Source organism: Simochromis diagramma, unplaced genomic scaffold (genome assembly GCF_900408965.1).
Source record: "Simochromis diagramma unplaced genomic scaffold, fSimDia1.1 OVJJ01000421.1, whole genome shotgun sequence".
Classification (NCBI taxonomy): domain Eukaryota; kingdom Metazoa; phylum Chordata; class Actinopteri; order Cichliformes; family Cichlidae; genus Simochromis; species Simochromis diagramma.
In genome coordinates, this window is record NW_024387250.1 from 9,142,205 (window position 1) to 9,162,539 (window position 20,335).

The following is a 20,335-nucleotide window of genomic DNA, read 5'->3' on the forward strand; positions in this document are numbered from 1 at the left end:
CTCCAAGGTGGGATTGGTATTCTTTTACTGGTTATGTGCCAGATCACTGGAAAAACAGACCTTTAGACAGGGAGCATTACACATAAACACACACAGAAGTCTTTGGCTGCATGTTTTTATTAACAGTTGTGTGCACAGCCAGGATAGAGGCAAAGCATTCTGTCTACTTAATTTTGATAGTGAATTATTCACAGGCAGCTTTGCCAAACATGTTTGCACTCTGTTATCAGTGAAGACTCCCAGCATATTGCAGATTGGATATGTGATTTATCATCCCCACGAAGACTATCTGCTCTGAAAGATGACTAAGGCAGCACAAATTCTAACTAATAAAAGCACTGGATTTTGCCATAGAATACCTAAACGACAGCTTTAGAAAGGTCAGAGAAGGTTACACAGAATCCAAGTTGTACCCAGTTGTACTATGTCTGAAATTCAAGGATGTGGCTGGAACAGATCACAAAAAGAGTGGATTCATATCATGCCTATATTTGTGCTCGCCCTCCCCCAAATGTCCTCAATTTCAAGCCCAGAGTCTACTGATTTTTTTCCCCTCTCTTTCATATTTTTTCTCTGTCCTCCTGTCCTCCCTTCTCGTCCTTTCCCTGGTTGTTCCTGTAGGTAACCAGAGAAGGGAATCAATGCCTGGGTGGCAGTTGTAAGCAAAAAAGTCTGGCTCTGTTATGACCTCCTATCTGAGCTAACATATTGGTCATCATTGCGGGACTATATTCTCATAAATTATACGTTTAAGTCATTCATAAATGTTTAAAAAATTAACTTTCAATATTTACAATAGGATTTGCTTTGGACTTATCTTTTAAGGTGTAGTACATTATAGTTATAGAGCAGGAGGGCATATTCTAGTTTATAGCTTTTATTAAAGTGGGCTTACATTTAAGATCAGCTTGAGCATCACAAAAGTCCTTTATTTAAAATTATTATATGGACTTTACACATCCCTGTTTTTAAAGGCCCTTTGAAAGAATTAGTATGCTGCCTTAAATGGTGTTTTACTAGGATAGTTAGAAAATTGGTGCTCCAAGGGGCATTGTCTGTACACGTTGTGATGTAGATTTACTTGTGTGTCTCCAGGACTGATGCTGTGCTCTGTCTCTGTGTGTCTTTCAAATCCATCAGCCTACTACAGATCTGCCGTTAACACTGTAGAGCCAGGGCTAAAACACAGGAAATGAGAAGAGTAGAACATTGAAACAAGAGCAGTAATAAATTACTAACCTATAAAAAAGAATCCATGGTTATAGATTCACAAATGTCAGTATTTATGGGTGATTTAATTCCCTTTTTCTTAAACTAAATTGAATTGTGTTTAGGACAAGTGGTCCCCCATGTCTGTCATCTTATACAGTTTATCAAGTTATCAAGAAAATATTCCATAAGTGTTGTAGTAATGAAAATAACTCAGCTCCAACCTGAAAGAGATGTTAAACCTAAAGCGGTAATGAAGACTGTTCTTGAACTGATGATGACGATGGAACTTCATCTCTGTTGTATCACCTTTCACCTCATGCAATCATTTCATTACCAACACGTGAGCCGCCCTATTCCAGACATAACTGAGTCAATGCAGTGTCTCGAATTCACCGCGTTTGAAATCAGTTTGCTTTACAATTTCCGATTGCACAGCTAGCATGTTATTTTAACTCTCACCCTCTTCTTCCTCCTCTGCTGGTGGTCCTTTCTCCTTCGTTTCACTACAGCTCCTTTCACAAACACCCTGCGTGTTGAAAATAGATCAGCCCTACAGCAACTTCTAGCAATCTCCCTTGATGATGTGTATTGCCGCGTTGACAGTCTCACATCAGATATTTTTGGTTGTGTTTCTGGGTGTTATTTCAAATGCAGCTTGAGTCACAGACAACCCAAGTTCTGTATGCACTGTGTGTCATCTGTGAGCCCACCCAGTAGTCTCCTACCTGAAGGACAGTGAAAAGCATTACCCAGAGCTTTGTCACATTGTTACTGTTTTAGAACAAACGTACTGGGGCATTTATATGTAGAACTTTTTGTTTTTATTAGAAATATTTTGTTATATTTTATAACTTTTTAATATACTGTATTATTTAATTTCATTTAGTTAGTTACTATGACAATATAATTTCATCTGGAATTAATAAAGTACCCCTATTGTTATTCTGAAAGTACAACTTCAACTGTGAACTTTCATCATCCTGCCATCACTGTTGTTCTAAACCAGTAAGTTAAGCAGAAAGGTCAGATATTTGCTGTCAGACTGTGTATGCTGTACTTTGGTGGCTCAAGCTTGTTTGTAAGGTTTCCTTTTGCTTCAGTTGGTCACATTCACATTGGACTTTTGAAGTAACTTGATTTGCAGCTGCTGCATGCCACACTTTTTTTTTCTTGATTTCCACATTCGTTTTTTAGGTGAGGGAGATGAAGCACTAGAAGAGACTCTAGAGGGGCCTTTTCTAAATTTATTTAGGGCTCCTCGAGGAACCATTTTAAGGCGGGAGGTGTTCTGCCCCTCTGCAACACTTCTTGCAGTGGCAGTGCGAAGCTCTTTTTGTGTTGTCTGGGCTTAAAGGCTACACCCGATGAGGTGCAATTAGTCATAACTTCGGTCAGCATGGAGGAGCATGATCATTCTTCTGGTGATTTATATATCAAGAATGATTGTTCAGTTCATCAAAACCTAATCAACAGATTAATCAACTATAAAAAATATCCACAGGTTATTTTAAGGAATCATATATCTCAGAATTTGAAAAAGGGAAGTGCTAAATCATTGTCCTGTTTATATAATTGCAGTTTGCTATCTGACAGACTGAAGGCTTGATCTGATACACTGAGACGGAGCAGTACGCGTCAGGTTGCTGTTAGTGGTGCTGCTGACTAGGTTGCTGTCACCCTGTGCATTTGTGTGTGTGTGTGTGTGTGTTGCTGACTGGGATGCTGTCAGCTGTGTGTCAGCCATCTCGACACCTACAGTGCACTTTTAACTTTTTTTTGGGACCTTCCCTCTTGATGCCCAAATGTCCGCCTCAGCTGAAGAAGGGCACGCACACATACACACACATTCACACACATTCACACACAAGTTGCTGAAGTGACCAATTATAAGAAGTGTTGGAACTAAGCAGGAATGACACAGTCTAGAGAACAACAGGAAAAAAGCTGTGCTTGTTCTTCCTCTTAAAGGGTCAGCATGTGAAACGTGTAATTTTTAAGCCCAACTTGATTATATCCTACAACGTGTTGATTTAAATTTGATTTAAAGCTCTTTTAGCTGTTATTGATTAGTCTGTTGACAGTAAACTAGTAAAGAGTAAAACAGCTGCGCAGAGTCTGTCATCACATTACGTTTTGGCAGAATTAAGATTAAACACTTTGATTCAATCTCACCGTGACTCTAATAATGTTATGAGTCAGGCGCAGGCCATTTTACAATTGGTGCGGCGGGAAGCTGTCCCGCAAATGGATGATTGAATTGGTGAAGAGTAGAGAAGCATGTTTATGCATCTCAGTTTTTAAAAATATGGATTTTTTTTGTGTGTATTCTATTTTTTTTCCCATGTGTATATGTATGTGGGTCAGTTTATAGAATTAGCAATACCTTCTGTTTGTTTGAGAACTGCTGATTGATGTTACAAAGAGGAGACACTTCATAGTGAGCTGAGTTATGGGTGGAGACTGCTCAGTTGCATTCTCCTCATAGGAGCACGTACGACACTTAACCTAATGAACATCAATTTGTCTGCTACAACTCTAGGAATGGATTAAGGAGTCCAAACAGTCAACCAACATGTAGGGAGTTGCAAACATATCCTTAACTGAAATAACCTCAGTTACTTACGTAAACGCTCGCAAATGGAAGTTTAGTATTTCAGCTTGTTTGAAACACTTCAAATTTGTTTCTTTTCCTTTTATTGGCCAGTTTCACAATCTCAGGTTTGTGTTTGTGTTTGTAACTCAGCCCAGATATCCAACATCCTCAGCTGCCTCTCCACTGCTGATGTTGAAACTGGTGTTTTTTGGGTACCATTTGTAATCAAGCTGCCAGATAGGCACCTGTGAGGTGTCTGTTTCTCTACCTCAAGACTTTGATGTACTTTACCTGCTGCTTAGTTTTGCACACCAACGTCTCTCTCTAGTTAGAGCCAGTTTGTGATGTTCTGTCAGGGTAGTAGTACTTGCAGTTGTGTGAAATCTTAAGGGTTTTTTTTAAGTTGCTTTGTTTATTTTGTGTTGTTTCCTGACATGGAATGGTTTTGTTTTTGTTGATTAAGAACAATGTGGAAAGTTGAGCTTTTTTAAGACTTGAATCAAATCCACAGATACTGATGCTCTGGACACTTTCAGAGTTATTAAACTTTTTTTTTCTGGACAAGAACAGGACATCTCTGCTAGCCTGAGTTAACAGATTATAAAACAGAAACAGTACAAAAGGAGAGATAAGACAAGGGTGCTGAAAAAAATGAAGTAAAATTAAGCATAGCAGATCTGAATCCACCAGGGACAGAACGATGTTGCAGAGAGCAGGAGGACTCTCGACTCACTCTGTGTGTGTGTGTGCATGTGTGTGTGCGTGTGTTGTAGAGAGAGTAAGAGTGAACGTGTATACTGCTCTGTTGGCTGCTACAGCAATGCTGACTGTCCCTATCAGTCAAGGTTATGTCTTATTATAGGTCATTAGTCTCTCTGCTCAGCTGTGACCTTGGCGGTACCTGCAGGAGCATGTGTATATACACCATAGTAGTCAAAAAGCTGTGTGTGTGTGTGTGTCTCTAAGTGTTGTTTATGTATGTGTACCTAGGCTGCAGCCTTGATGAGCACTGAGTTCTGGCTATCCGTGTGATAGATGAGTGGACACACGGGGTCACAGAGGGTCAGCTAACACACCCATATGCGGGGGGCAGGGAATGGATGTCACTCACAGATTTAGTGCTACAGGACTGATGCTGGTCTAAAGTAAAAGTGCTGCCACCCACAATAAAAAAAATGTCTGCTGTGCAGGACAATAGCTTGTGTTCTAACTGCCAACAGACATTTACTGGTTGCTTTTCTTTTACCCATTCTGACAGTTACACTGAGACACGCAGACCACAACTGGCTATATCATCAAATTCTAACACACATATTAGACTCATTTTTGTGGATTTAAAGAAATAATCCAGGAGTTTACGTGCCATAAAATAGTCTGGCACATACACTCCCAGAAAACCACAACACTTTTACACTTTTTTATTTATGTCTTTCTTGTGTATTTGGTATTCTAATATCTGAAAAAATGCAAAGCTTGGCAGTACTTAGTACGTAGTACAATCCATGTGTCTAACCACATATAATGGAAATATACAACATTATATTACTCATCAGAATTACAATTTTCATACACATTTTAATCCTCTGAGGGCCCAAGATCAGTATGGTAGTTTAGTTCAGAGCTTGTTCCAAAATCGATGCTGTGCCAGTTGATTAGATATTTAATTTAGTATAATTTACCACTGTTCCACTTCTAGCTTGCTCTGACGGTGAACTATGTTTTGGATGTTGTATAGAATCAGGTTGGACATAACTGATCTAAAGCCAGTCTTATTTAATAGACTGAATAAATGTGAGTTTAGGAACTCTGAGATGCTGAAATGCATCGAATGTCCCGTGCTAAACAGCACAGATGTTAGAGACTCTGCTCATAAGCATATACAGCATTAAATAGCAGACAGCATCAGAGAGAGAGATTTTACATTTTGGGGTTTTTTTTGAAGGTCACATGATATGTCTTTACATGGCATTGTTTGTGTGCACTGACATCTGCTGGTGTTATTAATTTAAATCAGTTGCTCTATGCAGAGACGCTTGGATTGCCATTCCAGCGCTCGGCCCACTTGTCGAAGCCTTTACATGTCTTTTGGTTTCCAGGATTAGCCTTTACTATTATTGTGATGAGTTTTAAATAAAACTAAATATAATTTAGAGTGTGCAAATTGTTTAAAATGCTTTTTGCTCTTAAAGAAATCAAGACGTTTCTGTGTATTAGTGTGTCCTTTGAGAAATGGACCACTTCAGGGTAACAAAACACAGGTGAATTTCTCTACACAACACACTCACATTGCCTGTCTTGTTGCCATGTTCAGGGAGCACTGCTATTAAGGATTTGGGCCTTACCATTCAACAGCCTATTACTTTGTGTTGCCTGAGGGGCAGCTGGCTGTTTCAGCACCTAATAGCCTTCTGTTTGCCAGAAAGAAATGCCAGGATATTACTCCAGTGTAAGAAACAGAATGTGTTACAGCTTCTGTATTTGCAGAAAAGAGTAGATATTTAAAAGGTATAAATGAAGGATAATCAGTTGTATTGGTGAGCAGGATGATGGGCAAATCCAGTGTAAATCCATGTTCACGCTCATATTTTTTCACATCACTTTGTTTCTTTCCTCTTCTCCTCGATCAGAAATCCTTGGCCTCGTGTCAAAGGGGCGATCATGGACAATTAGATTATAGTCCCGTAATTTTGACAATTTCTACTGAGCAATTCATGCTCGTGTATGTGTTTAGTTTAAGTGCTTGTTTGCACATGTGCGACTGTCTAACTGCATGCTTGTTTGTGTGCGCACTGTGTGGAGACTGGGGGGGCTCAGAGGGGACAGATGGCTCATAGTCTGTTCTCGTCTGGTGCTCTCTGTCTGCCAAAGATCAGGCAAAAACAGGTACAGCACTCTGTTTTTTTTCAGCCCTGCACCGACAGGGGAAAAAGCAGGACTTTTTATTCTTCCTGTTTTATAGATAACAGCAGATTTTGTTGTACCTCAGTGTCAGACAATGAACGCATGATTTTCTTCTGTGGCTCTTTAATGTGGTAAATGTTTAGCTGGAGGACTGTAGCATACTTTTTGACTGGCACGTGTTTGTATTCCATCTTCCAGACTCTAAGACTTTAATAATTTATCAGGGGGATTTCTGAATTTGCTCTGCCGGGTTTTTTTTAGTTCAAAGACATCTTGACTAAGTGTGTCCTGCATCAGATCGTACCCCCCTTTTTTTACACGCTGTATTATTTGACTTTGAAATAACAGCTGTTTGCCACAGTGGAAGCAAGAAAATGAGCAAGAAAAAAATTTTAAATGATAAAAGTTATGCAAAAGGTTTACCATGCAAATGAGTACACGTTAACATACCAGCTGTGCATTTTGCTCAGTGATGGACAATTCACATCTTATTGATCTTTCTCAGCCATCATAGCCATTTGTGATAATGGGGATGGGGAGTTTTTATACTTGGCTTTTCCTCTTTTCCTATTTAAAGCCTTGGAAAGACCCTCTTGGTCTTCTGCAGGGGCCTTGGAGACGTATAACATAAATACATCTTATACAGAGACACACTGGCTGCACACGAAAACAAAGATATTTTTCATACTTACCTATAGTACTTCAATTTGTTAACAAGATCAGCTAGTTCCAATGTTTTTGAAGACCACTTGAACATTATAACCCATGAAGACTGAGACAAAGAAACATTAAAGGCCTAAAGCGTTTTCTAAAAAGTCAGAGGCTTTAAACAAACAGGATGTTGGAAAGATAAATGCACAAAAAAACTGGCAACAAATCATACTACCTTAAAACTTGATTACATAACTCTGAATGCCATCTTGACTTCAGTTTCACCATGTCCTGTTAAATTTAGGACTAGATGCCAGATGGGCATTTAGTGTCTGACTCTATCCAGAGTACTTTCAGTTATTGTAGCAGAGCTGTGGTGCTGGGCTAGTTGAGCTAATGTGGAATTTACAAGGTGCATATATGCTATAGTTAGCTTGCTGCTTACATACTAAGGCTAGGATTGTAAACCAAAGAAGCTCATTCCCTTTTTGACCTCAAGAATGAAATTGAGGAAGCTCAGTGAAGCAAGGGAGTAAAGATTTTCACTAATGATGTGTGCAGTTGATGAAGTGAGATCATGAGCCTCTGTTCATCTTCCTTTTCCTCCAGATCATTGGTAGTAGCTTAAACTGACACAGAGGGAAAAAAAGCCAATTCTCTATTCAGACTAATCATGTCAGTTCAGGCTGCTCAATTTTATATATGCATGTTTCCCATTTACATTTTCTCCTCAGATCTTTCTTTTTGAGCATTTTGTGAGTCATCACATTTAGGACTGTAAGCTTTTGTCTTTTTCAGGTCTTTTACAGCCGAGCTTCTTTCATGTGTTACCCCCACACACACTTTCAAATGTATTTATTTATAAGTCACATGTACCTTTTTCTCTAGTCCATATAAAGACACACACAGACGCACACACTATAAAAGTTATTGCAGTTTCAGCTCCCACAGCTCATTACCTGCTGTTCAGCCAGGACTGGGTCTTACACTCATTACAGTCCATCTACCGGTTAGTCATTTGCATTTTTATGTCACATTTTTATGTCACAAAGAAAGGAAACTCACTCACATGAAAATGTGACTGTAGAGGACTGCCCCTTTTTAAACACAAAAGGTCTGTTAAAGTGGTTATGGGTTTATTGTTTCTTTCAAATTGCTTCACTTCTCACCAAGTGCACATGATAGGTTATTGAAATTAACATGTTGAAAACATGCAGTGATGAGTCCAAAAATCATTAGTCCTTGTGAGCAGCAAAATCACTCAGTGGTTAGTAGCAGCCTTACCTCAGAGTAAGGAGGTCTTGGGTCTAAATCTGCGCAGTGCTGCAAAGCTCGAGACTTCTAATTCCTGGTTAAAAACATTTCTCAACGCCAGAATAGTGTATCAATGGGGAAGCATCTTGTCACAGTTCACTCCAAACAAAATCTCTGACTGATGCATTGTTGTCTAACTGAACAACACAAACAAGGAATCTAAATGAATTTACGAATGCATTTCGACATTTTAACTTGTCTTTCTTCTGGATGTGTATTCTATCCACCAAAACACTGTTGGTGTTGACGATGCTTAGCTAATTCCACAGTGAGGTTTGCGATTCTTTGCACAGTTGTCATGCAGGAGACTGCCCACCAGAGTCCAGTGTTTGACTGCTCAGCAGAGTCTTCTGCAGGTCACACTGAGGTTAGAGATGGTGAGCTGAGGGAAAAAGAGGAGTTGTCTCTGAATTAAAGCCAGACTCTGATATGTTGTTTAATTTTCTTTGCCCTTTTAGCCCAGAGCCCTATCCTTATCTCCCTACTTTGTGACTTTTTATCCGCCCAAAGTCTGTTTTCTCCTCGTGCCTGTGCGCAGCACCGTGTGACAAATCGATCTTCTGGAGCCTGTTTTAGGATGACTTTTTGGCGCGACAGCTATCGATCGAGTATGGTGCACTTGTGTGTAGATTTAGCTATACAGGTGAAATCCAATGCGACATTATGATGTCACCCATGTCAGTGTCAGCGTTACTGGCTCTAGACAGCAGGGAGACAGGACATTTCATGTCATGTGCAACAGTAGTACTAACAGTAACATGATAATAGGTGATAGAAATGTTTTAATTACCTACACACGGCTGCAGCAGAATCAAAGGAAATACTGAAACTTGATTATAAAATGTATTAAGTCAAATATTAAATGTATTAATCAGATATTTTTAAGATGATTTACTCCGGTCTGTACTAGTTTTTAAAAGCTAGATTATATTAGCCACGCTGCATAGTTGTAGTTGAAGCTTACTTATTGAGTGGTTCACCTACTTTCCATGTTCTCCTTTCCTTCTCCTACTCTCCTTTCTCCCCCTCCTTGCTGCCTTCCCAGCTTTCTCCCTCACTTCCCCTCCTAACCTCCCTCCCTAATGGTTTCATGTCCCAGGTGACACAGGGGAGCTGTGCCCTTGAGCACGCTTCACGCAGCAGGAGCATTAAATATCTGTGTATGTGCGCGTGTGTGTGCTTGTGGGGGTGTGTGAGATGTAAATTTTCAAAAGACTTTTAAGCATACACCCTGGAATAATGAAAGTGTGATATTTTATAGCCTCTGTGAGGTAGCTCAGTTCTCGTAAGTGTTTGTAAACTGGAAAGGAAAGCTGGGCAACAATTTGCAAAGACGTTTATTTTCTAGTACGACAAAAACCTCCAAGAACTGTTCGAGTACAGTGTGCTGAGCTGTGTATCATGCTGGTAATTTTATTTGAAAATAGTTTGTCAATTGGATTTTCAGAAAATGCACTGCCATGTTATTACTGCAGGGTAGCAGAATATTTTTCCTCCCAAAACTTTTATCTCTGATTAAAGTAACGTGTTTACGTCCTGTTTAGATTTTAAGTAAGTGAAAGAAAGGTTGAAAAATTTACAGATTAACAATACTGTGAATTTAAATTAAAATAAAGCAAATAAAATAAATTCTGATCATCCTTTTTTTGCCGTGACGTATGGTTCTGCACTATACAAGGAAAAACCCTGACGTCACTATGTGTGTGTGTGAAGGTGAATAAATGGTGGAAGACATATTGGTTCTCTGTTTCTTGCAATTAATTTATTTTATTTTTTATTTCAAAGAATACGATTTAAAATAACACACACTAAAATACCACACAAATGCCACCAGAATATTAAATATATATATATATATATATATATATATATATATATAGATAGATATATATATATATATTATATATAGTTTGTTTTTTTCCAAGTAAAATACTAAACCAGGACTAAACCAGTGGCTGTGATTGCTGGCAGCCGCTACCAGTCGTGAGTGCCAGAAAAGATAATTTTCCATAAGTAGGCCCGACTCTCTTCCCCTTCTGTTGTGACCTCCCCCGTAACCATGGTAACCATGCCTTTTCCAAGGAAGGCTGCTTATTGCAGCGTTACTGTGAAGGGACCTGTGATCCACCAATCACATGTTCAGCTCGCCACTTCTGGTCCAGAGCATCTGTCACTCCCTCTGCCACTTCTCACGTGCACTAGTCTCCCTCTCTCTCTCTCTGCATTTAAATTTCCCTGACTCCCGCTGATTGTCCCCAACTCTCTTTATCTGTCGTCTGGCAGTTTATAGAGCTGGAAAATACCCAGAATGCAGTGGTGTTATTCATCCGGAATAGTAACAGAATGCACTGGCCTTTGCTGAGAGATGGAGTGCATGTGACTGACTATTCTGTCTGTGTTTACATCAGTGTCTGTGATACTCTCTGCTGCCAGGAGAGTAAGAAAATAACAATTTATTGTCAAAATATTACATGCAACGTATTAGGGATTTTCCATATGCTGGCATTTAACCACAGTATTTATTTAGATAATCTTTGGATTAGATTATCTTCCACTGAAAATAGTATTAGTAATATGTATTTTGGGGGGGTTTTATGCTCATGCTGGATTTTCTAAAAGCATAAAAACGTTATTTTGTTTTACTTTTGAGCTTCAGTTCAGATGTGTTTATTTTACTTTTATAGCATCTTTTAACAACAGCACTGATCTCAAAGCACTTTAAATTTCTATAACCACGGTCCTTTCGCCCTTCGTTTCCTGTGTAGTTAACCGGTTGTGTATCTCATTTTCCCCATGCCATGGCCCTGCATTCCCACTTTAATTTTTTTTTATTTGATGATTTTCTTTCTTTACTATATACACAAAAGAAGCTTCATTCTCATTAAAGGAAATACTCTATTTTATCTATATGAGGGATGACACAAGATGCCCACTCACTGTGAATTTCCTGGACATTTCCCTGCGTTATTCCCACATGGGTGCAGTTGGATTTTATACCAAGGAGCTGGCAGAGTGAAGTTAGTTTAATGTCCAATCTGACTGATCTAGACATTTGCATTTTCACGTACAGCTGTATCAGGTAGTGTCAGTGAGAGGTTCGGGGCTACAGTGCACAGTGTTGCACAGGAAATGGGACAAAAGGGCTAAGAAGAAAAAGAGAGAGAGAGATAAAAACCACCTAATCAATGGTGTTTTGGGGTCTTTTCATGCTGTTTGTTGACATTAAAAAGATACATGTTGATATGTAGTGTTATAATGGCTATTATCACATTGTCTTTCTGCTTTATCGACTGCAAATGTGCAGTTGGAGCAATGGACCAATCTTTTAGCTTTATAAACATGCAACTGAAAGCTATGTGAAAGCATAACAGCAGCGGGTGGTCTTGGAAGATGAATGATCAGATTGCATGCCACCCACAGGTGCAATAATCCTGGATAAAATATACACCTCACTAGTTATGCTGGATGTTATGCTTAACTTGCTCATACAGATAGTGATCAGATCCAGCTCTTCATGTAGAGCAGTGAGTTCACTTGGTTGCTGTCTTACTGTGTGGGGGGATTATCCAGCAGAATCTGCGAGGAGAAGTGGGGCGTGCCTGCTGAGGGTTGAGAGGTGGAGAGACAGAGGGTGTCCCTAATACTGACGGAAAAGCCCCTAATCCTCTGTTAAAATATCCCCATTGACCGTTGGGGGTGCCCCTCGGATCCACCTGCCCCTAGGATAGTGTGTGGTGTTATTGTTGTTGTTGTCTGTTGTTATTGGAATTATAAACCCCATAAACCACCCCCAGTAGGCACGCAAAGTCTCACTGCTGCTAGCTCCCATGTTCTCAGATCCCCCTGGCTCATTTTACACAACTAGGTAGAGCCGCCCCAGCCGGGACATTAACTCACAACACTCAAACTGGTCTTTTGTTAGGGGAAAATAGCTGATAAGCAGGATGACAATAAAAAGCCGTGTGCTGGCAGACCCTGTGTGAGGCAGGGAGAGTGAACCAGAGAGAATGAGTGGGAGGGAAAGAGGGCGAGTGGGTGGGATAACAAGAGGGGTTGAGGGGGGGGTGGCATTTTAGCGAAAGTATTTGTTTCAGCTGCTATTTTCAGTTTGGCCCATGTCCGTCATTGACTACCCAACCTTGGATATCAAGATAACGGTAGCAACCCCCACCTACCTACCCTGAGAGTAAATGAAGGTGAGAAAGAAAAGGAAGGAGGCAGAGAGGGAGGGAGAAGCCTCAGCTATTATGGTAAGTCAGGGTGCTCTTCCTGCACACTCCCTGATTTGAAGGTGCTTTCTGGGGCAGGGGCCAGCTTCTGTGAGGCAGCAGGGATTTACTCTTGTTGACATTTGATAAAAAAGACACAGAGAGGGGACAGGGAGGGAGAGAGGCAGCAGAGGGGATTTGGCATGTGTCCTTTCTGCAGCGTGAAAGACTACGAGATGTTCAGTGCTTTGTTTACTCGCTACAGCAGTGCTGTGTAGACCTCCTCTCTAGTTTTTCCTCCTGACATCAATTTCCTTTACCCTCTGCAATACTTCTTCAGCTTCCCTCCATCCCTTTGTCTGGTGTGTGGGGCATCAACCAGGCAGAAGAAGGTGCTGCCTCCAATTACTCCTATGCTAGCACTTCTTAGTTTAAAAAAAAAAAATCCTTTGTTAACTGAACAAGTTGCACCTTGCTCTTTCCTCTGAGTGGATAGGATGGATGGTCAGGAGGCTGAGATAAGGGCAGGACTAACTAACGGACTGACTTAGCAAATGACTGCTTGGCTGGTTGGCCACTCTGAGCTCAGGTTTCACTGCTTGTCATTCTGAGGAGAGAGAGAAAGAGGGAAATAAAGTGATCATGGCGGTGGAGGAGGGTGCTGTCTTCCTAACCCAAGTGAGTAGTGCTAGAATTTCTGCCTGGATTAATTTGATTTATTTTGCGGTTTTGTTTATTGACTCACTCAGAGGTTAATATTGTGAATTTAGAACCATTTTGTGAACCATTAGAATGGTGCTGGTCTCATGTCATTCATTTGTACTAGGCTGTGGCTGCGTATGAACATGGAAAGTCAGCTGATCTTGATGAACAGAGCTTGAAGTGACTCTGTGATTGTTTGATCCTGCATGGCAATACTAGATCATGTTTTTGACTGGACTGATATTTGCCCATACAAATTGTACACATCCAAAATGTAGGTAAGTAAATATGTGAGTTCAGCTGAAGCTTTTATTGAATTACTGTAGTGTGATAATATTCTCAGTAAAGCTGTTTCATTGTTGAACGCTCTGGATGAATGAATTTTTTCCAAAGTGATTTACTTTAGTTACTTGCTCATTCATTCATTCATTCTTTTGCTTTCTAAGTCACACAGTGTCTCACTGCCGCTTAGCCTAAAAGCTTTATTAGAACCACTTGTCTGCTTAATATTTACAGCCATGTGCTGATGGCTGATGGTACATGCAACTCTTACATTTAAAATCAGAGAAGATTAAAAAAATGTCACATCTCTTCATATAGATATCATGTTATCACTTAACATCCATGTCTCTAAAAGGTTTAATTAAGATTTTCTGGTGTGAGCTTGTTGACAGTGAAATGATGGATTAATCAGCAGCAGCTTTTCTGTATTTTGCATGGAGAAAAAGAAAGAAGTCAAGTTTCCATGGGGAAATAAGCAAGGCTGGGGATTTGGGAAGTTTGACTATTTAGAGCTGAGAGGAATGGATGTTGTGGTTGCTGAGATGAGGTTCTTTGGCACTCATAGAAGATGTGGCCTGTTACTCAATGCCCCTGGCTCTGTGCTTGTAGAGTTGTGGAGCTCTGTGAGTTTTGTGTTGTCAGGAGAGCAGGGGATAAAATCAAACAATACAGCTGCTGCTGGTCTGGCTCTCCTCTTCTAAGCTCCCTCAGTTCACACAGCGCCTACAGCGATGACATCAACGCGTGTGTGTCTACATTGTTTTTATCTGTGGTGCAGCGGTTAGTTCTGTCACCTCATGCTATGAAAGGTCCTGATTTGAAGCACAGCTGGGGTCCTGCTTTGTGGAATTTGCACATGCCCACTTGGGTTTGTTTCAGGTACATGCGTGTTTTTAGACTCCACAGTCCAAAAACATGCATGTTAGGCTCATTAGTGATTCTAAATTGACTTCGGATGACTGGTATTTAAAGTGTATATAATAAAGCGCTATATGAATGCATGGTTAAATGTGGCTTGTAGTCTAAAGTGCTTTGGATGGTCAGTAAGATTAGAAAAGTGCTATATAAATGCTGTTCCACTCAGTGTGCGAGCTTCTGCTTTGTTGTGAGCTTGGTATATAGTGCCAAGCTGACATCATTGTAGTCTGGAAAGACAGGATATCAGTTCTTTATACTAAGTACCTTCTATCCAGATAGACTATCACTGCGTTGATGTCATGAAGCGAAAAGGTGCCAATTACAGATTCAGCAAAAATGAAAACAAACAGCAGCAGCAACAGGTCATGAAGTTCAAATTCAAGAAGTGAATGATGTGACCCACCCAAAATCTGACCGTTATGCCTTTACTAGCGTCTTGAGGCGACTTTTGTTGTGATTTGGCGCTATATAAATAAAATTGAATTGAATTGAACTTAATTTCATCCTTTTGTGTCATACTGTAATGCTAATTTTATTCTAATAGCTGGATATCAGATTTGCCTTTGGAAGGAAAGAAAACTCCAAGAAAAACAAAAAAAGAAAACAGATCTATTTTTCTTTATCCAAAAATGTTGCTGTGAGTAGATTCTCATTTTCCAAGCTTATTGCGGGAGAGTAGCATTTGTTGACACCACACATGCATTGTTACCAGCCTACACTATATATCATGTCAGCAAAAACAGGGAATGTTTACTAGATATTTGAAATCTGTACTATCAAAATTTCAGTAGGGATTGTGCTTTGTTCCCATGCTTCCCTTTTTTGAAGAGGCAGATTGAACCTTTAAGGGTTTGTTCTTCTTCAAAGAGCGTATCCACTCTATGAAACAGGTGCTGTAGTGTTATCAAACACATGCGTTTTGGTTCATCAAATGCCAGCACAAAGGCCTAGCTGCTTTTTATTCACATTTCTTTTTCTTCATTTTAAAGAGCATCTGCAGGCAGTGGCAACAGGGCTCTATTAATTTTTAACCCATATGGTTAATTCTCATTTTTATAGCATCTTACCTGAAAGTTAGCTCAATTTTTGACTCTTTAAGATGTTAATTTGGAGTGATGGCATAATTTCAGGCTTTTTTCGTTAGCACTTGTGTGCCAGATTTCGCTCTCGTCCTCTACTTTCTATCTAATATGAGATTAATGCTTTCCTTCAGGCTTAACCTAGTCTTTAATGGTCCCCATTTTCTTTGAACCTCTGATCTGTGGAGGCTTAATAATATTTCTCTTACTAATCTCATACCCAGTCGTGTGTAATACTTCATTCACAAAGACTCCAAGATCCCTCATGTTAGACATAGATGGGGATGGCTGTGGGGCTGGACGTTTTGGTCACTGTATTAAGGGATAAACGGAAATCAGTAATAATGTAGATATGGATGTGGACTACTTAATCTGTTGCGAGAAGCAAAGAGCACCATGTGATATTTAAAAGACTATGCAAGTTGTCATAGAAACACGTAAAAGCTCTTAATAAAGTAACTTTTCTGTAATGAAGTTTATATATTTTTTCTGTCTCATCTGCTGCCAACCAGTCATCCCTCATTTAATATCTGTATTAAACGACTAAAGGCTGCATTAGATATCATGTTCGACCTAGGTAATATTTGATGGTGTAAATCAAGCAGCAGTATTGGTGCATGCTGTCTTTCCACAGCAGTGTGACCTTTGCATTTCCATGTCAGGGGGTTTCAGAGCGGTCACGCATTTGGTTGCACTCAAGAGCTCATACGTGGGTCAGACATTGCAGAGCATGCTTCACAGTGAGGACACATGGCAGTTAGTAGGAAACATCTTAGTTGGTGGGAAACACAAACATATGCTGCACAGATATTATAGTATGTGGAGAGACTTCAGTAAGTGAAGCATGAAGTCAATAAAAAGGCAATACCCATTTAAGTTTTGGCAAAGAAACATTTTATATGTTTCCTTCCCATCTTCGATATTGTTCAGAACCACTATAGTTAAAACGAGATTATTTCCATGTGCAGTAATTTCCACTTTGTGATGTGACATGCCACCCTTTAAGTGTATAGTGATAATAGACATGACGCTGATTAAGACAGAAACAGCATGAAAGGACGAGTTGGGTTGGAAGTGAGTTGCAAAGAGCAGCTTTAAAGCATCTTAAATAGTATGAACTCTATGAGAACTGCCCATAGGATGCATAAAAGAGTGTCTGATGAGCAAGTTGATGTAATCTGGAACTGAAGTCAGATGATCTACAGGATTGTGGAATGTGCTCGACTTCAAGGCCTGCCTGAATTTATGCTGTGTTTAATTCTGCGGCGGAAAAATGTGTATGATGTTTTTTGGAGGGGAAATGACATCATGGTGTTGCTTTTTTTTTATTTTTACAGCCCCCCTTTAATATTTAATATCAATATTTTCTCACCATTCCTGCATAGCCAGCACTTCTCACTGTAAAGAAGGTTGAAAACAAATGAAATGTAGACCTAACAGAAGACAGAAAATAAAAACTGATGACAAGAAAGAGGGTGGCTGCTGACTGTGGCTGGGCCACATGGTTATCATAAAAGACCTACTCACTGTATTATGCTGAATTTTAAGTAAAGGTTATGCTTAATTTTAAGTTAATTGCTGTGGAGATTGTTTACATTGCATCACGTTGTTTATAAAGCTATTTGGAGGTATTTCTCTGAAGAAGATCCAGAGCATAGCACTGGATGTTTAAAGGCTTTCAGTATCACAGCCCTATTTCCCGGTACAATTCAGCAGTGCTAATGCTAAGTAATGCTAAGATAATCACAGCCACACACACTGATAGAGCATCAGTCTTAAGAAAGAATCTCAAGCTTTTATTATGCCTCTTTAGACCTTTGAGACATTTATAATATTACCTCTGCACATGCATTTGATAAAGTTAAGAGCTGAATTTTTCTTTAATTGTTCTCGGTGCATGGCTCATTTTTGCTGTTTACTTATCATGCTGGTTCGGTACCACGCATGACTTTTTCTCAAGGCCACAAGAGCAGAAATATCATTAGTGATTCAGTGCTATCACACATTCCTCAGAGGGTTGGGGCTATGGAAAAAGGAAGGAGAAATCTCTAGATGTGGCTGCAGATATATAAGTTTTAGCTTAATGGTTTCTTGTAATCTTGTAATCAGGAAATGACTCGGGTTCCAGTTAACACTGCCTCATTTGCCATTAATTTGTTTGTCCACACATGTGTGCAAGAGCACAAACAGAAATATTTTCCTCTCAAACTTTTATACAGACTAGTGGAACAATCTAATACTGGTGTCTTGTTCCCTCACATTTTGGCAAAGGGTCAGATCCCTCTATGCTCGTCAGAGTTATTTCTGGACAAGCACAGTGGAGGGGGAGGCAGAGAATACAACATTGGATAACCGCTTGTACCATTGCCCTGCTGCGTTTATCCTACATGTCTCTGGATGCAAGCTAAATTTAGCAAGTCTGGGCTTTTGATAAATCAGGGGAATTTGGTTTTGTGCCCCTGTTATGAAGCAGCATATCACAGCATCTCTCCCTCCTGCTCTCAGCAGCACCAGTGCTGAGTTTTACAAAATGCTCTTTGCAAGGCTGCTGCGAAGAAGGGAGACAAAATGTGCAGAGTTTGCTGTGTGTCATTTTATGTCAGACCTAATGTCCTCTGAGGTAACATGAACACAGAAAAGAAACTACCTTCGTCTCTTCTTTTCTCTTTTTTTTTTTTTTTTAGCTTTCTCCTTCTCCTTCTCTTTTTCTTTCTTCTCTCTTCCTCCTTTCCATCTCGCTCCCTCCCTTTCTTTTCTTCTCTACACGCACATGCTCACCACATTTGTTATGGGGCAAAAAAAAAAATGCTTGCCTCATCATTATATTTTGGTGTGCAAAGCCCTATTTCTGTAGTGAAATAAAGGACAGCTGAGCAGAACAGCGGATGCTCTGCTTCTCATAGCACGGCAACGTAGAGTCATAACTGCTTTGCTGGTGGACAGAAAACATCTCAGAGGAAAAGAGGAGGTCTCTGTGGCAGCTGTAATGACCACCCGGTCACTGAACTTCTTTCACTGGGGAATCATGGACATTTGGATTTAACAAAGCTGCAATAACATTCCGGTGGGATCTGATGGATGATGAAGGATGATGTGAATTGTCGGGAAGATATGCTTGGGCTCTGTTGGCTTTCTCATGGATTTACTTCTTGAAATGTTTGTGTTTTCTCGCTTTGAAGCACAAGTAGACTTTTTTTTTGTTCGCGGTGTAAAAATGGACACATTGCATCTGTGGATATTAGCTTTGTTTTTTTTGCCAAGATAAGATGTTTTTGGATGTCTGAGAAATTATGACAGAGTTCTACCTGGTACAGTAATGCACATGCTTTGTTCTACTGTGGGCTTAAAGATGTGTTATGTTTAAATCAAGACAGTGCTTAATTCGTCTCTCTTTGTTCTTGCTCTCTCTCTCATCTGCCTCTCGTGCCCTCTTTCGCTCTCTTTGTTTCCTCCTCCTCTTAAGTCTGATAGCAATGCCAGTTACCTACGAGCTGCCCGGGCAGGGAACCTCGAAAAAGTCCTTGACTACCTCAAGTCTGGGGTTGAGATTAACATTTGCAATCAAGTAAGTTTTTACCATTTAAACTGTCATGTCCTTATGCATGCTCATCGATTTTAGAATTAAAGAAGCATGTTAGGGTACACATTAAACTGCAATGCTTCCCAAGCTAAATTTAAGAGGACTACAAGATTCATGTATAACTTAATAAACACTATCTTACCATAAATAAAACATAGATGATTTTAGCCAACGTATCATGCACAATCAAACGTAATCTCATATTATCTCATCATGCATAAGACCCCTAACTCCTATAAACGTTTCCTTCCTAGAATGGTCTAAATGCTCTTCATCTGGCCTCCAAGGAGGGACATGTAGAGGTTGTTGCTGAGCTGCTGAAGCTCGGAGCCACTGTGGACGCAGCCACAAAGGTAAGACCAACTCCATCAGGTATAATGGAAGACTATATTTGGACCGAGCGCGGATCATGGCATCTCTGTAGGATTAAACAGTATGCAGAATCAGTACGACGAAGTGTGCAGCCTTTGTTAGTGTTTGATACTGGATCAATATTTAATGACGTCTATGGGGACTACTGCTGGAAGCAGACAAGGTAATTAGCCATACAAAAATAATAGAATGTGTGCTAGAATGAAGCAAAAGATTGTGTTGCAAGAATTGTATGTATTAAACATCTAGATAAGTAAAACCAGTTGTAGTGTTATTTTATGTATTGTAAAAACATGCATATATTTTAATAAGACAGGTTTTTGCTATGAACGCATCTCAATTCTGATCTAAAAGGAGTTCAGAGGAAGAGCTACTGAAAATGTTTTCCATATTTCTCCCCTGAAGCCTTTTACTGCCATTTAGTGGTCTGGCTCAGCCTCTGGGCCCCAGGCCACACGTCTAGTGCTGACATAAACATAAGACACAATAAAATATTCAAGATCAAGGAAAAAATCTTCCCAAT

The 20,335-nt window shown here is 39.9% G+C and overlaps 1 protein-coding gene across 29 annotated transcripts in view; it reads left to right on the forward strand.

The window, feature by feature from the left end:
- Positions 1-20,335, forward strand: part of LOC120714768 (ankyrin-3-like) — a 116,589-nt gene that overhangs the window by 37,868 nt on the left and 58,386 nt on the right. For 27 of the 29 annotated variants that reach the window (XR_005691508.1, XM_040001164.1, XM_040001155.1 and 24 more), the window contains 2 exons: positions 19,324-19,425; positions 19,695-19,793. Coding sequence is in view for 28 of the 29 variants with exons in the window: in XM_040001164.1 (XP_039857098.1) it covers positions 19,324-19,425; positions 19,695-19,793 (201 nt within the window). In the remaining variant the exon portion in view is untranslated. Of the gene's footprint in view, positions 1-12,734; positions 19,169-19,323; positions 19,426-19,694; positions 19,794-20,335 lie in introns of those variants that run through there. The other 2 variants (XM_040001166.1, XM_040001175.1) reach the window with 2 other exon arrangements.